The sequence below is a fragment of the Anser brachyrhynchus genome (assembly GCF_964034855.1).
Source record: "Anser brachyrhynchus genome assembly, chromosome: 18".
Classification (NCBI taxonomy): Eukaryota; Metazoa; Chordata; class Aves; order Anseriformes; family Anatidae; genus Anser; species Anser brachyrhynchus.
Genome location: NC_137711.1, coordinates 3,669,306 through 3,682,282, shown reverse-complemented (window position 1 = coordinate 3,682,282; position 12,977 = coordinate 3,669,306). Strand labels below are relative to the sequence as shown.

At 36.6% G+C, this 12,977-nt stretch overlaps 1 protein-coding gene across 5 annotated transcripts in view; it reads left to right on the top strand.

Annotated features, from left to right (window-relative positions):
* HELZ (helicase with zinc finger) overlaps nt 1-12,977 on the top strand; it is an 83,234-nt gene that overhangs the window by 36,216 nt on the left and 34,041 nt on the right. For 4 of the 5 annotated variants that reach the window (XM_080561131.1, XM_080561128.1, XM_080561129.1 and 1 more), the window contains 4 exons: nt 801-1,134; nt 5,745-5,875; nt 8,312-8,491; nt 9,023-9,127. In XM_080561131.1, coding sequence (XP_080417257.1) covers nt 801-1,134; nt 5,745-5,875; nt 8,312-8,491; nt 9,023-9,127 — 750 coding nt within the window. The remainder of the gene's footprint in view (nt 1-800; nt 1,135-5,744; nt 5,876-8,311; nt 8,492-9,022; nt 9,128-12,977) is intronic. The other variant, XM_080561130.1, reaches the window with a different exon arrangement.

Genomic DNA, 12,977 nt, shown 5'->3' with positions numbered 1-12,977 from the left:
TTTTGTTTGTGAAAACCTTTATTTTCTACTTATTTCTGTAACTTTTCAGGAAAAAGTTGCTGATGATAGAACATTAACAGGAGTGACAGATTTCTTTTCTTTTTTATTTTTAAAATCAGGTTGAAAAAATATTTTTAAAAACAAGCTAGACACTCTAGAAGGAGATTACTGTGTATTGGTGAGAGGTCAATAAAATGTGCTACTGTGTCACTTTCACGTGTTACGTATGTGACTTTTTGAAAGTAGTAACTGTTAGGAATGATTTTTTTTAAATCTCTAGTTATAGGAGGAATTTGCTATTAAGAGGAATTCTTTGGATAGATGGTTTATGTGGCTGAGCCGGCAATGCCATTCCTTCATTTTAAATAAAAATGTCTCATTTTTATGCCCACATTGTGATTTTAAGGAAGCGTTTTAATCAATCCATCTCAATTGTAGATATAATACTATTTCCCTTTGTCAAGATGTAGATAACCTTTTCTGGTGTGCAGCCTGGAAGAGATACATGGAATAAACAGGAATCTTATTCTGTTCTTATTCTGCTGTCTGTCCCTGAATACCTAATATCAGGGAATACAACATAACCTTACAAACTATTGAAATACAAAAGCTTTACTTCTTTGGGACATGCATAGCATTTTTTTAAAGCTTTGTTGAAGTTGGTTCTTTAACTTTGGCTATACTTGTTTGTTTAACAGTTATATGCTCAGAGTCTAAGGCGGTGAATCTTTGGTCTGAATTCATGAAATCTCCAGATCTGAGAGCATTTTTCTGCACTGACCAGATGCTTTCTTATTTAGGTTCAACATAAAAGTGCAATTGCAGATTGTAGCAAGCTTCATGCTCACTGGGGTTTCTGGAGGTGCAAAATATGCCCAAAATGGACAACTTTTTGGACGCTTTAAGCTCACTGAAACGCTTTCAGAAGACACTTTGGCTGGACGGCTGGTGATGACCAAAGTCAATGCTGTTTATTTATTGCCTGTCACTAAAGAGAAATCAGCACAGACCCAAGGAACCAAAGAGAAGGTTTATGAAGCAGCTATTGAAGAGAAAACAAAAGATTATATCTTCTTGAGGGTATCCAGGGAATGCTGTGAAGAACTTAATCTTCGGGCAGATTGTGAAATGCAGGTAAGGCTGAGTGGAAGCTGTTTTGGCATGTTTGAGTTGTCTTTTTCAGCTCCACCCAAAGTAATTCCTAGAAGATATGGAAAGGAATTTTTTTATGCCTCATCATACAGAGAAAGTAGAGCACAGATGAAAATTTCGTCTGTGAAATGTGAATGTTATTTATAAATATATGCATATATATTGTCACCAGAGTCCTCAGGAACCTTTTCTTAATGAAGTCAAAGGAAGTTTTCTATTGCTATGATTTTTTTCTCCAATAAAAATCTCTGCTGCTCTTGATGTAGCCAGCTAGAACTCTCCCTGTGGTAACTTGGGTCTTGGGCTCTTGATTTTGTATCTTCTCGTTATTGTGGATTCCACTACACCTGTTCCTAGACCTGAGGGAGATTAATTTTTAGTAAGATCTGTTGAGGCTAGGAATGGGCCTTGTGCTGCCTTCTGAGACCATATCAGAACAAAAGGAGTATTGTCCTTCAGTGGCAAAGTTTTTAATTTACAGTATTTCCTTGATGAAGATGACGAGGGTTGTATAAATGGAGGCATGAGGAAGGTGAACAAATACTTTAATGATATATATTCTTTGTTTCACAGTGGTAATACTTGCCTCCATGGCTTTCTCTCCCTTGGCACTTAAATATCTGTCTTGGAGGCATTTGGTTACAAAATGAAGAGTTGTAACACTTGCTGGAGATAACTGTGTTGGCAGTAAGATCAGGATTTTGTGTACTTTATAGCTGACATGAAATAGGTGGGGATAAAATCTGCTTTTAAATAACATAGTGTAGTTAGTGCATGAGGTGTAAGTGGAAGTACATGTAAGGGAAGGTGAAGCTTTAGTTAAGTTAAATACTTGCAGTCTTCCCACCCATTCCCGGTGTGTCTGCTATAGAACTTGTGATCAGCTTTGTTACTAAATGGAAATGACCTCAAATTAAGGTCACTGGAATTGCTAGAATTGAATGTATTTTCACCAAATAATTCTCTCCTCCCATTCATTTTGTTTTGGAGAAACATGCAAGAATAATAATGTCTTAATTTAATGTGGCTAATTGGCCTGGGAAGACTTATGTTCTTCTGGGCTCTTGTTTTTGTGTTTGTTTTCTTAAAACAATAATTAAACCTACTAATTGATTCTATCAAAAACTCCACTGGAATGCAAAATGAGCTGGGGCTTGAGTAACTGGCTTGTTTTCCTTGTAAAGCTTAGCCTGAGGCAGCAAATCTATTCTCCATTAAAAATGGGGTCCTAAGTTTGTTTGTGAAATCATGCAGTACTTTATACGTACATCAGTGGACTGGTGGTCAAATCCTTAAACAGTTACCTATATTTTAATGAATCACAATCGTAAAGAAAGTTTTTCTGATAAAGTACTGCCTAAAGATGAGGAAAGGGATCCTCAGGTTAGAACGGAGTGCATTGCAATTTGGATGTGTAGGGTTTGTGTTCAAGATGGAAATCTTGCCATTGTCTCCAGTGCTTTTAGGAATACCTATGAGATTCTTAAGAGCAATTTGGTCAACGTTTATTTTTGTACGTTTTGGGTAAATTAGTGGTCTTACTTTCCTTTCCTCTTCTAACAATTCATCTTGGAAACTTTCTGCTAATTGACTTGCCTGTTGTCCTGTCTTACCTGTAATAAACACGTAATTCTGGCTCTGATCAAGTGCACTGTTCCTGAAGGTGGGATGGAATGAACTGGTGCTTTAAACCCCCTTGGCTGCTGCTCTTTTTGGTGACCAAACTAACATGAGATTGTTTTATTTTTGGAGTGGATACACTGTTCTGTGTCGTCTTCTGTGAAACTGGCAATGGATTAACTTCCTTTCCCACTGTTTTCTTATTCTGGAATGTTTATTAAAGCAGGTTACATGCCTCTCCTACACAGATGGCCTCATTCAGTACTCGGCAACAGCAAATATAACTATGTGATTCAATCCAAACTGCATTAAAAACAAAACATATCACAAGCTGTTAAAGAAAGTGGAGAATGCTGGTAGATAATATGAGGCATTTAATGCCAGCCACCTTACTCGGACTCCCAGAAACGGCCGTTAAAATGTTGCTCAGATGAGCATTATAGTTTGTCTGCATTTAAATTATTGCTCTAATACAGGGTGGTCTTTTGTTCGCCTTGGGTCTGTCTGAGCACAGACGTTTTTCCTCTTGCTTGGAAGCTTTTCCTAACATCTGCAGGATACTGTCAGGCAGACGGATCGGCCCTGGGTAGGCACGGACAGGACGCAGCATGGAAGGAAGCTCGAGGTCACCCTCAGGCACGAGCTGTCGCTGTCGTTCTTGGCAGGTGCTAAACCGTGCTGCTTTTAAAGGCCTGGGTCTTTCCTGAGGCACTGGTAGGCATGGGCTGGAACAGAGAGGGAAAAATTTCCTGAGCATTCATGTATACTATTTAAAGAAAAAGTTTTCCTAGCAGTTACAGTAGTTTTAGTGGGCTCCATGCTTAGTTGTATGGATCCATTGCTGCCCTTTTCTTTAGTTATGGTTATATGTGTTGCTGTAAAACGTGATAGTCAAAATGAATATTTAATGTCTTTATACCTGTGAGAGATGGGAAGTTAATGGCTACAATCTGTACTGATGCAAGCAGATGTTTATTTACAGCAAAGCTAGCGCTGATTTTACATGCTGCATAATGGTATGAACAGTATGGTTAAATATACTAGAAAAAGGAAATAGCAAGAGCTGTGTTTTGCAAATCCTTTAGAAAGAGATGATCTTAGAGTAATGAAAATTACTCGTGCACAAGAGGGTTTTTACAGGTCTGATGCCTGTGGCTAGAAGTGACTTTTTGGGCAGGTAATGGGGCATCGGGTCCAGCCAGTACTCACACGGAGTGTGGAAAGTACTGGAAGGTTAAATGGCTCCGCCAAGGGAGGAGCTCGTGAGAGAAGGTAATGTGGCTTGGAATGAGGTATGTTGTGTTAGTGCAGAGAAGTTCTTGTCCGTATATGAAGAAAACTTATTTTAGTTGGCTAGGACTTTGAATTAAAGCCTTCACAGAAGCTGTTAGACAAGACCATTTACAAATATATTATGTGTTTGTTGACCTTTCTGACTGGTAGCAATAATCATCATGAGAGTCAAGTGTGATTAAGAAATAACGGCCTCTAATAGGGAGGTAGAGGAGCAAACGGGTGCGAGAGCAGGTTTTTGCCTTGGTCACCTGGCATGAGTTTGTGTGACCGGGGGTCCCGGGGGGCTGCGGCTGGGCCCCTCACGCCCCTGGGCCTCTGCTCCTCGGCTTCCTCGCCTGTTGGGCCGGTGGTGTGTGAGCAGCTGCTGCCCGGTGGCCGTGAAGGCATCAGAAAGGTGACCGGGGACGTTTCAGATATTACCGGTGTGTTTTCTAGGGCACCAAGGGGTGCTTTTCCCAGACAGGTTGAAATAATTCGACGGGCTGTTTGTCAGCCTGGTCACAGAGCAATGTAGATCTCAGAAAGGTACTTATTTGCTATTACTTAATTACAAAATGCTCATTAGAGTAGCAGCATGGTAATTACATAAGGGTCTAGTGATCAATAACAATGCTTTCAAAAAAAAACTCTAAAAATTTATGTCAGTTACATGAAGTTCCTCAGCAGCCTTGGATGCTTTTCGGACATTTTTTTGGTGCAAATTTTTGTCAAATTATTGATACAGGCTTCTCTGTTAGTTAACATTGAGTCTTTGGCTCAATGCTCTGGTAAGATCACTTGGTTTTTGGAGAGATTCACAATTGCAAATTTAAGTATGTGTAAGTTATAATCCGTATGGATTGTTTTTATGAATTCTTTCCCTCAGAAACTACTTTTATCCAGTCATAAGATTTAGAATCTTTCTTTACTGTTTTAGTGTATATATATGTATAAACTAAATTCACTGTCTATTGTTCAGTTCTGAATTTAACCTGGGATGTTAACATGCTCTACATTTTGATTCTAGCTTTGTACCCGAATTTTATTGGCATTTTCTTTTTAGTTACTAGCATTAAAACACAAGTAATTGAGAGGACAAACAAAAAAATGTATTGATAAACAATTACATTTTAGAAATTACCTTTTGGAGAGTTCTAACAACTCAACATAAGTGACAAATTGTATTATACCGGAACATTTGACTGGAATTAAATGATGTTTGGATTTTATCTCTGCTGGTCACACATCTGATTTATATCATCTGTTCATCTGTAAAAGTTTCCGGTCCGTTGCTGTTTTCAGGTTGTTCTTACAATAAGTGATGGAAGCTTGCATATTTAAAAACAGTGTTTTAGGAAAATAATATTTTCAAGGAGTATTTTTTATATTCCAAAAATAATTCCAAGGACATTTTCCCCCCTTTTTTTTTTTTCCCCTCTCAGAACCTGCAGTGGAATCTAATCTTAAAATCAAACAACAAAATGATGTTACAGAAGATGCTGTATTTTTCTTTGTTTCAAAACAAAACAGGGCAAGTTAATTTTATTGGAAATCTTTTGATTGATATTTGTTGTTATCTTCTGAGAATCAGTAAGTTGCAGGAAGATAAAAATTTATGATATGCAGCCAAGTCTAAAGAGTGTTATCTAAATAAATCATTCTTGTTCATCTATTAATTCATTCATTTTGTACTGTAGGTTGAACTTCAGTTTCAGTTAAATCGCTTACCCCTCTGTGAAATGCATTATGCCTTGGACAGGATTAAGGACAACAGTATTTTGTTTCCAGATGTCAGCATGACTCCCACCATACCCTGGAGTCCCAACAGGTACAAGAATACAAACACTTTAATATCAAAGATCGTATGGTAATGCAGTATTGAATTTCTCATAACAGATGGCTGAAATCTGCCCTAGAACAGGAAATATGTCTTTCTCTTCATTAATGGTGAGGATGGTTCAGAGAAGGGAGAGAAACAGTTCTAAATAAAACAAGAAAACCGATCCTCCGAGGACTAGAATCTGTTGATTGTTTTTTTTTTTTTTCCTGGAGGTTGAAATGTGATTTTAATAGGCATTGCAGTTGTATTGTAGCTGTAGAAAACAAAACTCCTATGATTATTTACTGTTCTGTTCTTCATTGAAAATATGCACTTTATAGAAATGTAAATACCAGTTACAAGGATTGTGCTGTGCAGGATCTTAAGCATGCAGATTTTCGTTTGCATGAGCAACCGTTAGTACTCTTTGAGTTTGATGCAATGACCCAAATTTGTACATACCACTGAAGGGGATGGCAAGAAAAGAAAAAAGAAAAAGGGAGGGGGGAAGGGTATGGGAATAAGACTTAGAAGAACCAACATTGCACTTGCAAGCAGTCCTGAGATTCTTTGTACATAGGTTTTATAGTTTCCTTTATGAAATATAAACCCGTACATTATATAAATACTTCTGAGAAAACTTAGAATGATGCAGTAATGCAGTGAAAATAGTTTGTCTCGAAGAGCAAACATAGGGAAGAGCAACATGAGGCTTTGTGGCTCAGGGAGTATGGTCAATATTCCTGGTGCATGGGGAAGGATAAAAAAGGCATGAAGTTTCTGTACTTAGATGGACACCAGGGAAGTGAGAGGTATGTGGAACTGATAGCCTGTACAGCACGCGGGTAGTTGTGTTGTGTCTTGAAGGTGAGAATTAAACTCTGTGATTGCAGCACAGTGCAAAATGGGAGATAGCTCAAGAATGAAAAAGAAGGTGATCTGGCCAGAAACCTGAGACAGCTAGATAACGTAAGACAAAAATTACTGGAAAAAGTTCAGTTCCTCTTTGGAAGTGTAGGAGGAAAAGAAATGATGAAAGGGTGGGTGCAGTGTTCTGGGTGAGGATGATTGCTGCACGTATCAAAGCTTTGACAGTAAAGGCAGAAAGAAGGGTTTTGCACAGAGTTATACTACAGAGCTAATGGAGGACAATGACAATCTGTTCACTGACTTAATTAAGTTTTGGGTGAATCTTGCAAGGAAGTAGTACTTAGGAATAATTTGAAAGTAAGCAGTGATCTCAATAAAAATGAGGTAAGTCAAGTAAGCTAGAACTTTCTTTTCTGTTTTATGCCAGGATATTCATATTTACAGAAACTTGCATGGCAGTTGTAATTGATGTCAATTATTTGTATAATGGCTTTATATTTTAATATACATATAAATTATGTATGTAATAGTTGTGTTTAAGTCAGTGTAATGAATGTGTTTTTCTCCATGCGGTGGCTTGGTTTGCCCTACCTTGGAATTCAGTAGCTCTGACCGATTCAGAACTGTATTTCCCTATGTTTTTCTTATATTTTTGTTTTACATCCCTATTACTTTTCAGTTTTTCTTAGATCCTCCTGCAAGCTTGTTGTTCATAGCTGTCTTAGAGTTGACTGAAGGTCCTAAGCGTTCTCTTTATTTTACTCCCTGTTGGTAATGGAAGCTTTCCTGATCTGCAAGAATCATAGTGCTTGTACCAAAGCAGATCACATTACTGAAGTATGGCCATATGTGCAGCAGTGACAGGTGTTTTTTACTATGCATGTCTACTTTTAAATCTGTCACTGGGAATATTAAAAACTGTGTCTACAAATCTTTAACCTCTTACACTCATTGGAATTTTCTGAAATCATCCTTCTGTTAATGCTGGTATCACTAGCTGGTTGCAGCAAAAATCCTTTTTTTAGACTGCTTTCCCATTAGAGGTATGTCTTAATGATCAGAAGAAATGTTTGTAATTAATTGGTAGCCACTATTTTTGTTTGTTTTTGAATTGCATCCTAGTTCATATTTACCAAGCTCTGAGTTTGTATAAATGTTGACTTTTAAAACGTTGACTGTATAAATACTGATGGGAATAGATGTAACTAATGTTACATTTTCTGTAGTAATAGTAGGAAAAACTTTCCTTTGTTATCAAGTGATTGTGCAGCATGTACTTTCTTCTAAAATGTGCACTATGCAAGGTAATTATTGTTAGATGAGATAGTGTAAATTGAGACATAGTTGGATTTCTTTTGAAAAAACTGATTTATTGCAAGTAGTATTAAGGTTTTGTGATAAAAGAATTTGATTATTTTGCTAGATTTGTTCTAATATGACTCAGAATGACAGAATCAATACATTAGCATATAGACTCTTCCTTGAAAGCCCTTGAGATCTTAACTCATTTCATTTCTCATTGACTGTGAGTATTCATAGCTTCTGATTTCAAACTCTTGTCTCCTTTTTGAACAGACAATGGGATGAGCAGTTGGACCCTCGACTAAATGCTAAGCAGAAAGAGGCTGTTCTGGCTATCACTACTCCACTTTCAATACAACTGCCTCCTGTTCTTATCATCGGTCCCTATGGGACAGGAAAAACGTTCACTCTGGCTCAGGCAGTCAAGCACATACTCCAGCAACAGGATACTAGGTGAGATGGGGCACTAAACATAGAGCAATTCTTGATTAGCAAAGAAAATGACATTTTTTACTTAAATACAAGTGAAAGGTAGAAGTATAGAATTTTCACCCAGCTTAAAAACAAACAAAACCCCAGCCATCCGTCATTGTTTTGAATGATAATGTAATTTTGTAGTCTTAGCCTGTATTTTCAATTCAGAACAAAACTAGTTAAAAGTGATGATATCTAGAATGACTGTGATTCGCTTGACATGGAAAGTTGTACAGTATGCTAGACAATAAAAGCTGTTTCTTATTTTAAATCAAGTCTAGATTAATAATTGTGAAATAATTATTGAAAAACTGTTTGAACTTTAAATCTTTTCCTAACTAAAGGATTTGAGTTAAAGGGCTGAATCATGCAAACTAGAGTAGGTCAATGACTAGTTTCATTAAGAGAAATGTGCAGGAAGATGGCCACTGTTTCCTTTTTTTTGTATTCTACTGCTTTGAATTGTTTTCTGTTTCTTCATTGCTTTTTTGTTTGCACCATTTATTCCAGCAGGATTCTCATTTGCACCCATTCTAATAGTGCTGCTGATCTCTACATAAAGGATTATTTACATCCATATGTAGAAGCAGGCAATCCCCAGGCAAGACCTCTCAGGTATTTTTTTAAGGCTTATTATGTATCTATAAAATACTATTCTTAAGAAAAGGTGTCTATAATAAATGGTTAAAGAGCTTTTAAAACATAAAAGCATATTGGCATTACCAGCAGTGCTTTTAAAAACATAGACTAAAAGGAATGTGAAACATTATCAACATTATTTTGGGTCATTTGTTAAATATAAATAAAGACATCCTTTTTTAAGCTTTTATTATTCTATTGATAAATGTGTCTTTCCTAACGAGCAAACTTATGATATGCTCCTCTAAAAGCTATTATGATAAAAATAAAAGGAAGTTTAAATGTATTTTAAATTCTAGAAGATTTTTGCTCATGCTTACTACTTGGAAGCTTGAGCTTCCCACCTGGCTTTTTGAAGAAAAAAATCTGTTGACATAGGAGCTACATATTTAGAGAATCATGTGAAAGTAGTTTGGCCTCTTCTGATCAGTGAGTTTGAAGTAATTGTATGATTAAATAAATGTATTTGCCATGGTTATTTTTGGGGGGCTTAGTTAAGAAAGGAAATGAAGAAGAGGTGGAAACTTAAAGTGCAGTAAGGGTAAAACATGCATAGAAGTATTTAGGGAGTATTTATTTATGGGCAGAAACCCACTCTTGGGAATATTTGCACAGATATCACAGTATATAAGACTGCTAACTTGGTATATATTTTTTAAAATTATGAGCATCATTTTCTCAATGTCAGTGCGTGACTATTATATTACTAAGAAAATGACTCTGTTTACTTGCTAGCAACTAAAAGCCATTCTGGACTTAAATTTTATGTAATGTCAGTAAAGCCACTGAAGTTATGTGAAAGGCCTAGATTTATGACAGGTGTAAATTCTCTTAGGTTTTCTGGCTTCAGTCGCCATGTGACAGACACTGAGGATCTGGCCAAAAAGAAAAGGCAGCTGACTTCTGAAAAGTTACCTTTAATTTGGTGTATTTTAACCCAAATTGTCTTAAGGGGCTTTGTAAAGCACTTTGTGATGAAAAGCATTATGGTGTCTTAATTTTGTAGTGGGGAAAAAATGTGTGTAATTTACACTTTCAGGATTATTGAACTGTGATTTAACAGAACAAGATGTTAAAGTTAAATACAGTTTTATGGTGGTTGCCAAGCTTTTGCTACCTTCTTTCATGTGCTATATTCAACTATATAGTCTGGTCTCAGATGCGCTTATGAAAAACGTATGTAAAAGAAAAGCAATTTTTTCCCCACTAAGGTTAAATATATACATATATGCACACATTTGCCAAGAGTATTTCAGTGCATAATGCAAAAGCCACTGCAAGTTTTAAATATAACTGTCATAGTGTTTGTTATGAATCCTGCAGAAAGTGCTCCTATAGATTGTATGACGTTGTTCAACTAGTCATGATACCTTCATGGAAAGTTCTAGTTTTTGTAAATGGAGGTATCTCTGGAGTTGTATATATATTTATACGTCCACTGGTGTGTGTGTTTGTAAATTATTTTTAAAATATTATGGGTACTTGGGAAGCATATGTTGTTTGAAAACTGACTGCATGTCAACCTGATCTGGCAGGAGATAAAGGGTCAGTTTGTTTGAATTGAAAGCTAGAATTATGTCAGATTCCTTGCAGAAAATCACTTGTGGATCTGTTACCTTTATTATTGACTGTTGTCAAGATATATTTTCAAATTAAAATCATTACTGTTAGTTTAAACAGGGTGCCCTAAGCCTGTTTTTTTTTGCCCTAAGTGCTGTTTTTTTAAGGGAAACATAAAATGGAGCAGGAGCAGTGAAGTATCAAAGCAGGATGTGCTACTTGCAGTGTTTGTGTTTCCAAAGGGCTGAACAGTTTGCTTTAGGGTTTTTTATTTACTCTACAAGGGATGAGCTGGCTAAATAGTATCTTTGCTAAAAATGTTGCCACAGGTTAGTCCGGAGCACCATATTTATGTTCTTTTTAAAGAAGGAAAAGCTTAGATATTTAATATTGACTGGGTACTGAGAACTACGTAAATATTTCTGTGGTAAGACGCACACTAAATAAATCACCCTGTCAATGATGTGACATAAATATTTGAAGCTTGGAGTCTGGGGGGGGGGTTGTTTAAAAATCATGTTGTAAATTCGTACTTTTTTATTCCTAACAAAATAATTATCTCTGCCATTCAGAAAACATAAAGGCAAAATGAATACTGAGAATTTGTGTCGAGTTTAGGCTCTACACCCAAATAGAGTACTAATGAAGCCTGGAGACCAAATTCTTATAGTCCTAATACCCATAAACAAATTTGTACCTTGTGGAAAAAAAAATGACACTGGTTATGATTAGATAATGCAGCTGTCTAAGGGACACTCTCCAAAACCTGCCTTTTACTTAAGACACTTGACATTGAAACATTTTTTTTATACTTACGTAGATTAACGCAGAAGTGTTTCTGAAAGGGAAAGGACCAAAAAAAAAGCACTAACCTACAGTTAGGAGGAAAGAGCCTGCAATTAAGTGCTTCTGTTCAGTGCTACAACTCTTGATTTTAAGTGTGCAGAAGCAGGCACCTTAGAGGGTGAGTCAGAGCGGTAGAGGTAGTAATTGGCTTCTAATTTGTACACCCTTTTACTCTGTGGATGTGTTTGTCTCTCTCCATCAACTGTTAATCTTCGGGAGGTAGGCTCGTAAGGTAGGCACCGTAGTTAGATACTTCTGGTTACTCCTAAAAACTCCAGTGAAGACCTAGGAAGCAGAGAGCAGCAGTTTCTCTGTGTGGTTCTGGGCACACAGTGATTGAGGTATCTACTGTTTATTACTATTTATTATATATAAACTATAATTATTTATTACTATTATTTTACTTATATACTTCAAATTTAGTTGTATGCCATATACTATTAAAAGGAAGGAGCTTGATATTGCTTTTGTCTGTATTTTATTGTCTTTATTCTTAACCATGTTACTGCTGATTATCAGCTTGGCAATATAGAATAGAATAGAAGCCAGTTCTGTTTAAGATATCTCAGCTGAAACCTCTCCAGTTCACTAGCAAGTTTTTTAAAATATCTTGGTCATAATGTACTTGTGTCAGTACTGCATGTAGCCTGGAACCAAGTAGCTTTAGTATGTGGCTGCTAGCTTCAGAAGATGTTAAGGGATCATCGCCTTTTCCCCAAATTATCCATAGTAAAGTTTCCACACTGAAAATAGAATTAATTTATCTTATCAAATGCTATATTTGTAAAATAAGTGCCTCTTTAAGCAATTACTTTTTTTCTTGAAGCTCTAGATTTTATCCTATCCTATCCTCAAAGGAGGATAGATTTTTTTTAAAAAAAGTTATTTTTTCAGGTTGTAAGACAGGTTCTTCACTTGTGTTCTGCATCCCAAGGAATGTACTTGTACATCACAATGAGCCTCTCTGTGGAGGGGAATCAAAAGAAATGAAAGAGGAAATCAGATGCTTTTAAATTTTCTTTAGGGTTCTTGGGACTACTTGAATTTTTTTCTTTTTTTAACTTTCAATAGAGGCGTGAAATGAGACAGCTAGATCTTTTTCCTCTAAGCTTCTGTTTTTCTTTTGCTTGAGGGTTTTCAGGTGAGAAAGATTCGTACAAAGTCTGAGGAGCTGGGATTGGAGCTTGTCCAAGAAGAGTTCGTTAGAGCACAGCACAGCCTGAAGGGAGAATCCCGGCCTTTTTATCAAGAACTAGGAAGAGATTGTATTTTCCAGTTCAGAACAGGAAAAAAGAAGTTTTGGAGAACATAAATGTAGTCCCCATTCACTCTCTTCTCCAAGGAGAGAAGTAGGAGTCACTTCTGTAGGACAGGAGTGCAGATGAAACTTTGTTCTACCTCCATCTGAGGTTCTGACTCT